We start from the raw sequence: 14,585 nt of genomic DNA, 5'->3' as shown, positions 1-14,585 counted from the left end.
CTCGTACATTACAAGTGATTACACTTCAAAAGCAGTTAATTGGCTGTAAAGCGCTTTGGGACGTCCTGAGGTCATGAAAGGCATTATATAAATGCAAATCCTTTATTTCTTTCTCTCTACATCTCAGGGTGTCACCCGGCAGCATTTGCTTTTTTTATTGGCTCAATATGGACACACAATGGTAAAATTCTTTAAGTAATGAGCTTAACCAGCCCATCTCATCTCCCCCCTCTCCCCCCGACCCCTCCACATACACACACTCTCTCTCTTTCTCAATGGAATGTTACTAATACAAGATTTAGCTGGGCGAGGACTCAAACTCCCATGTGACTTCCCCACAGAGTAGGGATGATTCCATTGGTATCTTAAATGGGTCAGAATGGATTCTTCCTGAACCTGATATCAACTTATCTCAAGGCTCATAATCTTCCTGATTCCTACCTCCTATAGGCACCTCCAACATCACCTATCCTATATAGGAATAAATGATGTAAACAACCTTTTTCCCCCCAGCCTTCAAAACTGTAGCACCAGATTACCTGTTCAGGTGGACATGAAAGATCCCACTGCACTATTTGAAGAAGAGCAGGAGAGTTTTCGTTGGGTCCTGGCCAACACTTTTCCCTCAACTATCACCACCAAAACAGATTAATTGGCCATGAATCTCACTACTATTTGTAGGTCCTTATTTGACGACATAACAGCAGTGACAACACTTTAAAAAAATTTAATTGGCTGTGAATAATTTTGGGACAGCCTGAGGATGTGAAAGACGCTCTATAAATATATGTTCTTTCTTTTCAGGGCTGGAAACTGTGTGTGTTCTTATTAAATTAAAACTTTTGCCTGAGTTTTTGTGCTCTTTCCTGTGTCTTATCATCTCTGAATTGCCTATCTATAGTCATTTTCCTTCAGAGGCAGATTGGCTCTTATTCTCCGTCCCAAGAATAGCTGCACTGAAGAAACCTCCATTCCCACTGTCCCAAGACTTTATTTTATCGGATTCTTTACAATCAGCACGAGTCCATTCAAAATGAATGAAATCCTGTTCTTTGGCAAACTGTCTGAACTCATTTATGGTATTCCTGAATGTCTGGGAAGCAACCTCGTTTTACTTGTGGAAATCCCTTCATTTCTGTTTCTTTGAGGGTCTCAAAGGCTTCATCCTCTTTTTTTGTCTCAGTTCTGATTAACTTCATGTTCTAGTCAGACACTGGCTCGGCCAAAATAGCCATGTCAATGTAAACGTGAAGATCTTTGTAAGTCTTTGCATTCTGGTCCACTGCTGTTGACAGTGCGTTAGCAGCGTACAAAAATGTGCCTAGTTGTATAGGACACCTTCAAGTCATACCCCTGTAGCCTGATCATCACTCTTTGTATTTGCAAAGAACAAACCATTCTAAGATTTCACAAATAAAACAGTTTATCGGCCAGCGATCCATTTCCAAGGAATGGTATAACTATATCCAAACTGACTGAAACTTTCACAAGCAGACACTATGCTCAACAGCCACTTTGCAATCAATCTCTGCACAGCTTGTTCCTGTACCAGTCAATGAACGTGATGGAGAAGTGACATCTTGCCACTGATCCTCATACTTTTATAGCGGCACATCCCTTAATCCTGTCCGCAATGGGTCAGTAAAGTTCAAATCCGGCTCTTTCATTAGCAGCTCCTTTAAGTTTCCCATATTTTTTCCTGTTTGTGATTGCAGCTCCATTATAACAACTTCCTTAAAAGGCGATACTTTCACCAAAAGATATGGTATGACTTAGTTAAGTGACCATGCCTTTCTTGTACTGAATACATGGCGACTGAGATTTCTATATTATTAAGTTTAACACCTTTACCAATGATGATGTCCGAACAATTGTCAGCTCAGTGACTCCAAATACATGTTTTTCTGTTTCAGGACAACTATTCTAATGACATCAAGTACTATCTGAAGTCTGCATCATGTGCCTATTTGGACAAACCCCACACTAATAGTTCACCCATCGACGTGCAGATACCATCAATATACTCATATTATATGGATAATCTTGTGAATCGGTACTTCGCATAAAGAGTATTGAACATGTATAACTTGGAACTTGGTTCATTCAACTTCAGTTGTCAGCAACTTGAGAATACATCCAGGTTGCTGAAATATTTTGCTTAGCGAATATTTTGAAGGCGTCAAATGTTCCCATCTAATAGCCCTGATTAGTTATTTGGAGCCATAACAAATTCACCATTTACCATTCTTTTTGGCAACAGTTATTAATGAATCCATCCATTCTGTCAGATCATCTATTTTTTTGTCCTCTAACTCCTCTATTCAATCATGCTCCAATTTTTTCTCAGTGCAAGTGACACTTTTCTACATGGGTGTATTAATCAGGTAGCTTGTTTATCAATTGTGATCCGATGTTCTCGTAGAGAACCCATTGGTGACATGGATCCCATGATGCCAGCCTGGCTCAGTTGGTAGCACTCCTGCCTCTGAGCCAGAAGATTGTGGGTTCAAGCCCAACTTTACAATTGGTGCAAATAATCTATGCTGACACTTCAGTGCAGTACTGGGGGAGTGCTGCATTGTCAGAGGCACCATGTTTTGGAAGAAACAGCAAACTGAAGTTTTGCTTGGTGCTTCAGTTGGACGATACAGATCACATGACACTTTTCAAAGAAGAGGGGAGTTTTCTCAGTGTCCTGGCCAACATTCCTACCTCAATCAACATCATTAAAAACAGATTCATCTCATTTGCTGTTTGTGGGAGGTTATTGTGCATATCAGCTGCTGAATTTGCCTGCATAACAAAAGTCACTACAGTTCAAATTCATCGTTTGTGAAGAACATTTTGGGATGATCTGAAGGTGTCATAAGGCACTTTATAAATGCAAGTTCTTTCTTTCTTTATTCCACTGTAAGTGTTCCACACCCTGTGTAAACTTTAGCCTTTACTGAATGGTCCCTTTTCCTATATCTAAATTTTCACAAGAACTCAGACCGATAATCAGCTGGTTATCTTTCGACACCAATACAAATGACAACTTGGACTTTGTGTCCTTAAGAGTAATGCTGCCTACACATCTTTCTTTCACTGTTATGTCTTCCCTCGGGTGTCCAGTCACATTTAAGTGAGTCTCCTGCAATTTAGGTCAGATCTGCAATCTTGCTCAGGCATGACATTCACTTGTGCCCCGTATCCAATTTAAATAGTTTAACTGTTTCCCTTCACTTCCAATAACAGGACCCAATCTCTCCCACTTGCTTGATTTGTAGCCCCTAAGCTCAAATAAAGTTTCTCAGGTGACCTTTCTCCCCCCCCCCCCCCCCACAGGATACGATGGAATAGGCCTGTTGTGTGATCTGCAACATCCCGAATACTGCTCCCCATACCACATTTTATACATGCTTTCCCAAAGGCTGGGAAAATCTTGGGTTAATGCAACGTTTCACATCTTTACCACACACCTATCTCTACCGCTTCATTTAAGGTGACGTGTTGCTCCCACGCCAAAGCTTTCTCCAAAGGATGATCTGGTATTCCACAAGTATTTCTTGAAGTTGAAATTACGATAAATATTTAATGCTTCTTTGCCAATAACATATGGAAGATGGATGCTTTCATCTTGACACCTTTTTATTTGTTTCACTGGTTGCTTAAAAAAAATACTTTGACCCATTGTTTAAACCATTTCAAAATTTCGGCAAGATTTCTCATTTACAGTCGGGGAAGAGGATAGCATGCCAGACACCCCAAGGAAACTAATTTTGAATCAGGGATGGGGACTAACCATAATTAATGTAAGTTAATTATCAGCAATGAAGAAAATAATGGCACTAAAGAGTGACAAATCCCTGGGACCAGATGGTTTCCATCCCAGGGTTTTAAAGGAAGGAGGTGAGAACATTGCAGAAGCCCTAACTATAATCTTCCAAAGTTCTCTCGAGTCAGGAACTGTTCCTTTAGATTGGAAAATTGCATATGTCACTCCTCTATTTAAGAAAGGTGAGAGAGAGAAATCAGGGAATTATAGACCAGTTAGCCTAACAACTGTTGTCGGGAAATTACTAGAGTCTATAATTAAGGATAGAGTGACTGAACATCTTGAAAATTTTTAGCTGATCAGGGAGAGCCTGCATGGATTTGTAAAGGGTAGGTCATGCCTGACGAACTTAATTGAATTTTTTGAAGAGGTGACTAAAGTAGTGGACAGGGGAATGTCTATGGATGTTGTTTATATGGACCTCCAGAAGGCATTCAATAAAGTCCCTCATAAGAGACTGTTAGTTGAAGTTGAAGCTCATGGGATTGAGGGCAAATTATTGACCTGGTTAGGAAATTGGCTGAGCGGCAGGAGACAGAGAGTAGGGATAATGGGCAGGTACTCAAATTGGCAGGATGTGATTAGTGGTATCCCACAGGGATCTGTGTTGGGGCCTCAACTATTCACTGTATTTATTAATGACTTAGATGACGGGATAGAGAGCCACATATCCAAATTTGCCGATGACACAAGCTCGAAACAGTGGAGGTCCAAAGAGACTTGGGATCCATGTACATAGATCATTAAAATGTCACGCACAGGTACAGAAAATAAGCAAAAAGGTTAATGGAATGCTGACCTTTATATCTAGAGGACTAGAATACAAGGGGGTAAAAGTTATGCTACAGCTATACAAAGCCCTAGTTAGACCACACCTGGAGTACTGTGTTCAGTTCTGGGCACCGCACCTTAGGAAGGATATATTGGCCTTGGAGTGTGTGCAATGTGGATTTACTAGAATGATACCTGAACTCCAAGGGTTAAATTACGAGGAGAGATTACACAAACTGGGTTGTATTCTCTGGAGTTTCGAAGATTAAGGGGTGATTTGATCGAAGGTTTCAAGGTATTAAACGCAACTGACAGGGTAGATAGAGAGAAACTATTTCTGCTGGTTGGGGAGTCTAGGAATAGGGGACGTGTCCGAAAAATTAGAGTCAGGACTTTCAGGAGTGAAGTTAAGAAACACTTCCACATGCAAAGGGTGGTAGAAGTTTGGAACTCTCTTCCGCAAACGTCAGTTGATGCTAGCTCAATTGTTAATTTTAAATCTGAGATTTAAAAATCTGATAGATTTTTGTTAACCAAAGGTATTAAGGGATATGGGCGAGTATATGGAGTTAGGTCACAGATCAGCCATGATCACATTGAACAGCTGAACAGGCTCAAGGGGCTAAATGGCCTCCTCCTGTTCCTATCTTCCTAAGTTTCTATCACCTGAAGACTAGATGGAGGTTAAAATTTATCCATTTTAACATGTCTGTGGCCTTATATCTTCGGATACTGTGATTCTTCACTTCCGCTTTCCTTTTCTCATACAGCAGTTCCAACATATTGTGCTTATATTACATTGTTGCTAAGGTTTCTAATAATTCAACATCAAACGACAAAAGGAGAACAACTATAATCAGGTTTTAAATAACTTCACTTGCAGCAGCTCACATTCTGCTTTCAACCTCCATCTTGCAGACTGACTGCCTTCTGCAGGACGGATCCAACTGGTTGTTTAATTGCAGCATTGATGCAGAGTTTATTGGTCTTAAGGGAACATCTCTAAATTCTCACACTCAAGCTGATAACATCATTACAACAAGCTGCTTGATTTATGCGAACAACTTTTCCACCCCATTCTCTGCACAGGCTGTAAACAGCGGAAAAAGACCTGCACAGCAGACACGTGGCAGGAATCTGTCTTCTCCACGCTGGTTTTACACACGCATTGTAAAACAATTTAAAATAGTATGAAGTGTGCCCTTGGTCACCAAGCCTAAATGCTGACCATTGAGGGCTGTCAACGTGGCTGGAGCAATGTTGCCACCAAAATCAACAAAGATTGCAAATTGGCAAAAGAGCCAGAGGGGAGATGGGGAGAATTTTTTTTTTAGGCAGTGAGTTGTAATGATCTGGAATGCACTGCCGGAAAGGGTGCTGGAAGCAGATTCAATAATAACTTTCTAAAGGGAATTGGATAAATACTTGAAAGGGATAAAATTGCAGGGCCACGGGGAAAGGGCAGGGGAGTGGAACTAATTGGATAGCTCTGTCAAAATGCTGGCACGGGCACATGGGCCGAATGGCCTCCTCCTGTGCTGTATGATTCTATGAACTCTAGAACCATCAAAAAACAGGAATGAACAAAATCTTTTTTAAAAAGACTATGATGCAGCACACCAAAGTGCCAACGGACAATATTTTTTAGAAAAACCTGTCGCTGGAATGTGGTCACTGGCTCAAGACCTTTACACATTGGCCCCTTTTATATCGGTACCTGACCAGAATGTGCTTGTCTGCGAAGCAATTTTTCTCCCATCTTCAGCCTCCCTCTCTCCATTCCAACCTTTCTTCCCTCTCTCGTTATTTTAAATCAATATGACCCTGCTCAATGCCCCTCTCATTTCTTCCTAAATTCCAAATATGCAATGCCACACGCTCTTCTTCCTCACTGTGTTGAAACTGAGCCTTCGCACACTGTCCCCTACTCTGACGTTCTTTCCCAGCACCTCAGAGCTGTGGAACTCCTCAGCTCCTTCAGTCTTTACAATGAATAGGCTTGAGAAACCCAAGCTTAGTTCCACCCGATCGCTACTTAATTTATGCCCACCTTCTCCCCTACTCTTTGGGATGTCCTGAGGATGTCAAAGGTGTTGTATAAATGCAAGTCTTCTTTCTCTTTTTTCATTCTGTTCTTAACCTTACTGGTGCCCTGGGCGATGGGCCTTGGCTCTGCTCGGCAGGAATCTAATGCTGGTATTGGCACTGTTCTGGGAGCACTATCTGTAGCCACCAGCTGGAATTACTTTAAAGTTCCTGAGAGCTGCTGCTAAAGGCAATGCAAAGCATAGGCCTCTAACAGGCCCATGCCCGGACCAACAGGACACGGGAAAGAGAAAGGGAGAGCAGTGCTCACAAGTCATCTGACTTAAGGACAGCTCCCCTGATGCCCTAAAGGCAAAATAAAAATATGCATAATCCACCCCACCTCACCTTGCTCCATCATCCCCCCACCCCCTCTCAATTAAAATACACTGTACACTGGAAACTGCCATCACACTCTGGAGTATGAAACACCCCAACAGTGACAGAAAAAATATTTAAAGGTGTAGGGTTGCCAACCCTCCAGGAATTGAAGATTAACCTCCAGGACACTGCTGTGAGCAACCCAGGAGAAAAATCATAGGGGACATTAAAAAAAAATTGTGTTATTTTTTTCATTTTCTTTGAACATTTATTAGTTATAAAAGTATTGGAGACTGGATAAAAAGGCTGTTTGATGCTCAGTCAAGCATCAGCCAATCGGGTAATTAGCAGCCCGTTTGCTTTCCGATTGGTGTGGGAAGGCGGTGCAAAGTGAGGATGGACGTGTTGGGCGACCAATGGCGGGAGTGCGGGGGCGGGGGAGGTTGGAGGCAGGAGGTCGTGTGATCAAACCTCCAGCAATACGTCCAACCAGAGCTGGCGACCCTATAAAGGTGTGAAATTGATTTAAAGGCAAAGATTTTCTCAGAGCGAGGGAGAGAAGGGGTAGAATTGCTGCAGAGTTTCCCCCCCGATCACCCGTCGTAACTTCGGCTTAAACCCCGGGTGAACGTCGTAAGCAGCCGGCGGGAGATCGGGTGAAGCCCCGTGCAAATTCCAAGCGGTGAGGTCTTTAAAGGAACTTCAACAGTCCACGAGTCATTCTGTTCCTGGTTTCACCTGTCCATCCCTGGCTGCCTCCCAGTACAGCTTCATCTACAAGCGCTGATACCTGTCTCCGCTGCTAAACGCACAGCCCTTTATGTTTGGGTGTTAATTAAAAACTACAGAATGCACACCCTTCTGTCAGTCAGGAACACACTCACTGTTGAATACACCAGCTTAGATTTAAAGGGACAAAATGGGGTATCTCATTTCAAACAAAAATCAATCATGTTTATTCTGTAGTACAAACACTTATGTGGATCTTTACACAGCGCAGTAATTAAACACTTGTATGTATATCTCAGGTAAAAGCCCACACGAATATAGATATACAAGAACGTAAATAAATGGAGGGCAGCATGTTTGACACAGCTATTGCTCACAGTGTCCTTTGCAGGTGTTACTCCCCCAAATTTGGTTTAAAAACCAAAGGGATATTCTCAAAAGCAAATAATCCACACAGAGGGCACAGATTTAAGATAATTGGCAAAAGAACCAGGGGGGAGATGAGGAGATTTTTTTTTTTACTCAGCAAGTTGTAATGATTTGGAATGCACTGCCTGAAAGGGTGGTGGAAGCAGATTCAATAGTAACTTTCAGAAGGGAAGTGGATGTATAATTAAAAAGGAAAACAATGCAGGACTATGGGTAAAGAGCAGGGGAGTGGGACTAATTGGATCGCTCTTTCAAAGAGCCAGCACAGGCACGATGGGCCAAATGGTCTCCTTCTGTGCTGTATGATTGTATGATTCAATAAGGTGCCAGTGGGAAAACTTCATACACCTAGAATCTCAGAAATTACTGCACCGGGGAAGGCCATTCCAGCCAACCTACTCATGCTCTTCAGCTGAATCTATCCCTTCGAACTCAATTTCCCTGCCCTTTCGCTGTGCCCTTTTACATTCTTCCCCTTTCAAATACTTATCCAATTCCCTTTTATACTTCCACCCACTTGTAAAACTCTCTCCCAAACATTGCTGTCACCTGCAACTCTTTTCCGTTGTACACACCGTAACCCCCGGTTGCTGAACCCCCAGTTGCTGGAGCAAACCTTAAGTTGTATAAAATCTCTTGCCCGTTGTTTTCCCAGCACCCTCCACATTGTGAAGCCTCTGTCTCCGGTTGCATGCTCCTCTACCTCGCCCAAGTGATTACGGTTGAGTCTGATTTTCTTCTTCTCCCTAGGCCTGTAGCTCTCAGACCAACAGTGGTATCCCAGCACTGCACCAGCTGAGATCATCTGAAGGTGCTTTTAAATCGCACCCCCTGCACCCCCCTACCCAAGTTTCGGAAGACTGCCGCTATACTGGCCTGTAAAAACTAAATCAGGCAGCTTATATTTCTAACTCAACTGACGGTGAAAGAAACCCATGTTTGCCATTGGCTACACTTTTTAAACGTAAAAGCGTTTTTACTCACCACAGGCCAGGGATAGAATGTAGGGCCTTTCTGGTCTATATTGCTCAGTTCCACGCCATACGGTGATAATACGCATTGTACCGCCGGCAAGACCAGTTACGGATTAGTGATTGAGGGTTCAATCTCTTCCCGCACCCCCTCCCCCCTCTCTGCCCCCTCATCCCTACCCATATCAAGTTCACAATCTCATCCATACTATGGGAGAGGCACTAAGCAGAATCCAGCCAGTGGAGGCTTGACATTCTCAATTTGTCCACTATTTCCTCACCAGGCCATCCACCTCCTGCGACCAAGAAAGTAATGGGCAGGCAGACAACCTGCTCCCGGACCCTGGATACAATGGTACCTTTCAACTATCACAAGGAGACATGTTGTGCTGCCCCAACAACATCTTATCCTCCAATTTGCCACATCAAGGTTGCTGTTGCGTGCTATCTGGTGAAGCCCGGGGAGCAGGTTTCTGACTTGGATTCTCTGCTGTGAAAGTTGTATGGCCCTCCCACCTAGATTCTTGATGGTGAGAAGCAAGAACAATCCCACCCACAGGAACAGCATATAATGGTCACGACTGCGGTTGAGAAATTACTGTTGGCCAAAAAAAGGACTACACCAGCACTGATTGTAAGAAAAGAGACAAACAAATTCAGGGCATTTGTAGCTCTGAACCCTATTGCTGGCAGTGGGAGAAGGATTCTGTGCACTAAAGTGCACAATGCGGGCAACACAGCAAGTCCACCAGTTTAAGGGGGTCGAACGACATAGGTGAGCTTTTGCAAAGGGCAGTGCTGTACCAAAACACACCAACCTCATTACACAGCACTCAATTTATTCAGTACACTTCATGCATCTAATGTGTACATTCCTTACCTGTGAACAGCACAAACAGCAAGTTCTAGGGTTGATAAATTATCATCATACAGAATTACCCAGGTTATAAAGCTATAAGACAGGACAGTTTTTATAAGTTATGTATTATAATAAGGATATTGTCACTTAAGGATGAGGATTCTGGGTCTTGGACATTCAAATTATGAGGAAAAGTTAAAGAAGTTAAGCTTGTTTTCTTTGCAAAAGAAATGTTGAGGTGAACGAATTGATGATTTCAGGATTATGAAGGAAATTGCAAAGCTCAACCGAGCAAATTGTTCACTGGTTCCAATAACAGTGGACAGAGGTTAAAAATCAGACCTAGGATTAAGAAGGGAGTTCAATGTGTAACTTTCTCACCCAAAGGTTGATGGAGGTCCTAGCGGAGGACAGTGAAGTGGACAGTCTCAGTAGGTTCAAGAGAATGAATTGATGGATGAAGAAGGAAAGGAAGTTAGATCCATGAAAAAAGAATGGGCTTGTTGAGCCTATGACCTCGTCCTGTTCTTAAAATTCTTATTTCTACATGGTTGCTGAAATCATGCACAATAAGAGCGTAGTTTTGAAATCATATAGAGCGAGTACAGGAATTCCGAGCGTGCAATTATTCTGCTTTCTCATTTTGTTGAGGACCTGCTTAAAGAGGATTTGGCTGAGGGGGTTGAGAAAGAATAGAAAGCAAATGGTGATAGGAGGAGTTGGCAGCATCCTCTGTGTGGGAGCGGATTGGTTCTCACTGTTCTGTGGCATCACAACTGTGGTATGATGCATGACTTAGGCAGTGGGGTGTGATGAACCTTTCCAGTTTGATACTGAAACTAATTACCTTGCATATCTATATTTCACGTGAAATACTGGGGGTGAAATTAGTCTTGCACATTAGCACCAAAATGGGTGATCGTGAATTGGCAGGCCGCTTTACATCCCGCCCGATTTCCTTTTGCACTATCGAAGTCAATGGAAAGGAAGACCAGGCGCAGTGTAAAATGGGCTGCCGATTCGCTATCGCTCGTTTTGGCACTGTCGCCCGAGACCATTTTCACTCGCAATGGTGTCTAACACACACTCGTCACGGTTCAAATTGTCACACTTGATTGGTTCCAAATATAATTTTCATAAAAGTGCAATAAATCACAACTGAACAGAGAACCCACCAAGGAGCAAGTGACATTTTTTTTAAAAGTATGAAAAGAAGAGAAAGAAAGCCAGTAATTTCATGTTGGTTTCTTCTGACCTAGAGTCAGAAATTTACAACTAGTTGTCAATAGACAAACTTTCCTCTGCAGCAATTAGCTTTTAATTGACCTCAGCAGGAGCCCACTTACAGCCTCTGTGGCCTTAAAGGAGCAGTCCAATTTAAACACAGACCCTTCTTAGCAGCAGAATAATACATTGTGCGTTGCATGATATAATACTCCTGCCATTATAAAACTGTGGATTACCTGAGTTACTGTACACAACGCCACTGGAGATCTGCTAGTATTGTAATGTGTAGAGGTTACTGCATATGATGTTGGTGAATATGACATCAAAAGCCAGGAGAGAGGAGCACTGAGAACTACAGCCTTGAACTACAGCACTCCTGTGTACATCACACTATCTACAATGGCTCACAATACCATTAGTGAGTAACATCAACCAACATTACTATTAGATCACATTCCTTGTAGCTGTGCTCGCTATATTACACTATTTCACGCTCCCTGCAGTGTGCTGACAGCACTTAGTGTATTGTCAGTGAATATGCACCACTATTTCATATTCCCTGACACTGTGCTCGCTATACCGTCAGTAAATAATTTGCACCGTTAATATTAATTCACACTGCCCATCTTATTCATGATCGTGTGCCAGTATTTCACACATCCCGTAGATGTTCTCACATGTCATCAGTGAGTAAATGCATCAATATTACTAATATCACAAATTTCCTGTAGTTATTACTCACTACTGCTACAGCGAACGTATGAGCCATTATTACGCAATTCCTGTAGTTTTGTTCAAAATATCATTAGAAAACAATGTATACCAATACTGGCATTATTTCACACTCTGTTGTTGTGCTCACTATACAGTTAATGAGCAATACATATTATTATTTCACAATACCTGGAATTCTGTTCACAATACTGTAAGTCACCAACATGCACCAATAATGGTATTAGACCACAATCCCCACAGCTACATCCATTGCACATTCTTTTTATTGGATCTTTCACAGTCAGATTCTCCACATCAGGGTTTTTTGCTACAGGCATAACATGTCTGAAACTCAGTACATATAGACCACAGCAACAAATATGCAGAAGTTACCGGCTCCTGCTAGGAGCCTTACTCCCTCCATTCTTAAGCCCAGGTACGGGTTATACACAGTAGTAATTCCTTCACATGGTCAGGTTTGACTCTGTACACCATCTATCAAGGTAATTACTTCTCATCACATTGTACAGCACTGATTGTGGTATTGACTGCGTGAAGTACTTAGCCTGGAACCACAGAGAGGGGTAGGTAGGATGCAGTACATGCCCACAATTCACTCCATCTCAGGCGTATCATCCACTTGCCTCCCAGAGAGAGAGGGACAATGGGAGAGGAGTCACTCCCTTTGAGGCTGCTGTCAGTTGTGGTTCAAGTGAGGAACTGACAGAGACCTGGCAACAGATGGTCTGCCTGTTCTTCTTGATCTGGTAACAGTACATGGAGATAGAGCGAACACAAACATGGGAACAGAAGTCCATTTTAAAGGTGGGGGAGGTACATTTTACGGTATTTAATGAGATGATTGTTTCTCGCTTACTTTTCGTAGTCGTGTTTGCAGTAAAGCTTCTTGTCTCTGTAGTAGCAAGTGGTGGCGAGGGGCTCTCTACACCCAGCACATTGCACACACTGCTCGTGCCAAAAGCTGTCATTCACCCTCAGCAGAAATCGGTCTAAGATCACCCTGTCGCAGCCTTCACACACCGCCCTCTCCTTTCCACTGGGCCCTAGAGAGAAAAGACAGGAGGAATCCGTGAAGCTGTTTGTACCACAAGATCCACCGTCTGTCAGGTAGCACCTCTGAGATGCCATTTTCACTGGACTACTTTGTGTTTATAGATCAGAACTTAACCACAGATGGGAATTGGGATGTACGTATGTATAGAGCGTTGGATGCAACAATGGAAGAATGAGGTGAAGGGATGGAGAGTGGGGTGGATAAAGGATTGGATAGAATGGCTGTGGAGAAAGAGAACAAAGTGAATAGAGGAGTAGAGGTTGGGACGAATGCATCAATGGAAGGAGAGACTGAGACACCCTGACTAGACAGAAAGAAATAGAGAGCTGAAAGGAATGGAGGGATATAGAAATAGAGGGATGGAGGGAAACATTGTATTCTTTTGAGACTGTATTGTATAGACTTACCATATGCATAATTATAAAACACACATCATGCAGTTGTGCACTGAGATACATCATAGTCTTAGATACTGTGAGCAATAAAGGTCCTTCTGCTTTGCTCTCTACCTTAGGAGATGACTCTACTATACACTTCCATTTCCAACACCAGCCAAGCTCATTGCTGCTTTGAATGAGATGGCCAATTTAAGAAAGAAAGAATTTGCATTTCTATAGCACCTTTCACAATCTCAGGATGTCCCAAAGAGCTTCACAGCAGATTTTTGAAGTGTGGTCACTGTTGTAATGTAGGAAATGCAGCAGCCAATTTGCACACAACAAAGTCCCACAAACAGCAATGAGATAATGACCAGATAATCTGTTTTAGCGATGTTGGTCGAGGGATAAATATTGGCCAGGACACTGGGGAGAACGCCCCTGCTCTTCTTCGAATAGTACCATGGGATCTTTTACATCCACCTGAGAGGACAGACGCGCCTTTGGTTTAACAACTCTTCTGAAAAATGGCACCTCCGACAGTGCAGCAATCCCTCAGTACTGCACAGAAGTGTTGTTCCAGATTTTATGCTCAAGTCTCTGGAATGGGACTTGAACCTACAACCTTCTGACTCAGAGGCGAGACTGCTAATATTGAGTCACAGTTGACATCACAATATCATATAGTGATGTGATAGTCAGCAGTCCAACCCAATGCCTCTCCGTTGTGCTCTCAGTCCTCTTCATCATACTATCAGCCTTTGCCCCTTCATCCAGATAATCTGTTTTAATTCTCCCTGCTGTCCTGGCCAATATTTATCCCTCAACCAACATCAGTAAAACAAATTATCTGGTCATTATCTCATTGCTGTTTGTGGGACCTTGCTGTGCACAAATTGGCTGCCGCGTTTCCTACATTACAACAGTGACTACACTTCAAAAGTATTTCATTGGCTGTAAAGCGCTTTGGGACATCCTGAGGTTGTGAAAGGCACTGTATAATTGCAAGTTCTTTCTTTCTTTATAAGCATTTATAATTTAATTACATAAAACAACAAAAGGAATTCATCCACCTGCTCCCCACAAGGGAGATGGGCCTGGTGGGAGTTGGGGAAGATGGTAGCTCATACCTGCAGGTTGAGCACTAGCAACACCTGAGGAGCTTCATGGTAGGGAGGCAGCTTTGTTGTTTTTTTGTGTTGTACTTGCT

At 42.7% G+C, this 14,585-nt stretch overlaps 1 protein-coding gene across 1 annotated transcript in view; it reads right to left on the bottom strand.

Moving 5' to 3' along the window:
* The window catches only part of LOC137324930 (LIM homeobox transcription factor 1-alpha-like), a 646,125-nt gene extending 633,053 nt beyond the window's left edge, over window positions 1–13,072 (bottom strand). Inside the window, exon 1 of the mRNA XM_067989620.1 lies at window positions 12,801–13,072. Within this exon, the coding sequence (XP_067845721.1) occupies window positions 12,801–13,072 (272 nt within the window). The remainder of the gene's footprint in view (window positions 1–12,800) is intronic.
* Between the last annotated feature and the right edge of the window lie 1,513 nt (window positions 13,073–14,585).

The sequence above is a fragment of the Heptranchias perlo genome, chromosome 9 (assembly GCF_035084215.1).
Source record: "Heptranchias perlo isolate sHepPer1 chromosome 9, sHepPer1.hap1, whole genome shotgun sequence".
In the NCBI taxonomy this organism is placed as follows: Eukaryota; Metazoa; Chordata; class Chondrichthyes; order Hexanchiformes; family Hexanchidae; genus Heptranchias; species Heptranchias perlo.
Note: the sequence above shows the minus strand (reverse complement) of the source record. Positions and strands in the feature narration are given on the sequence as shown.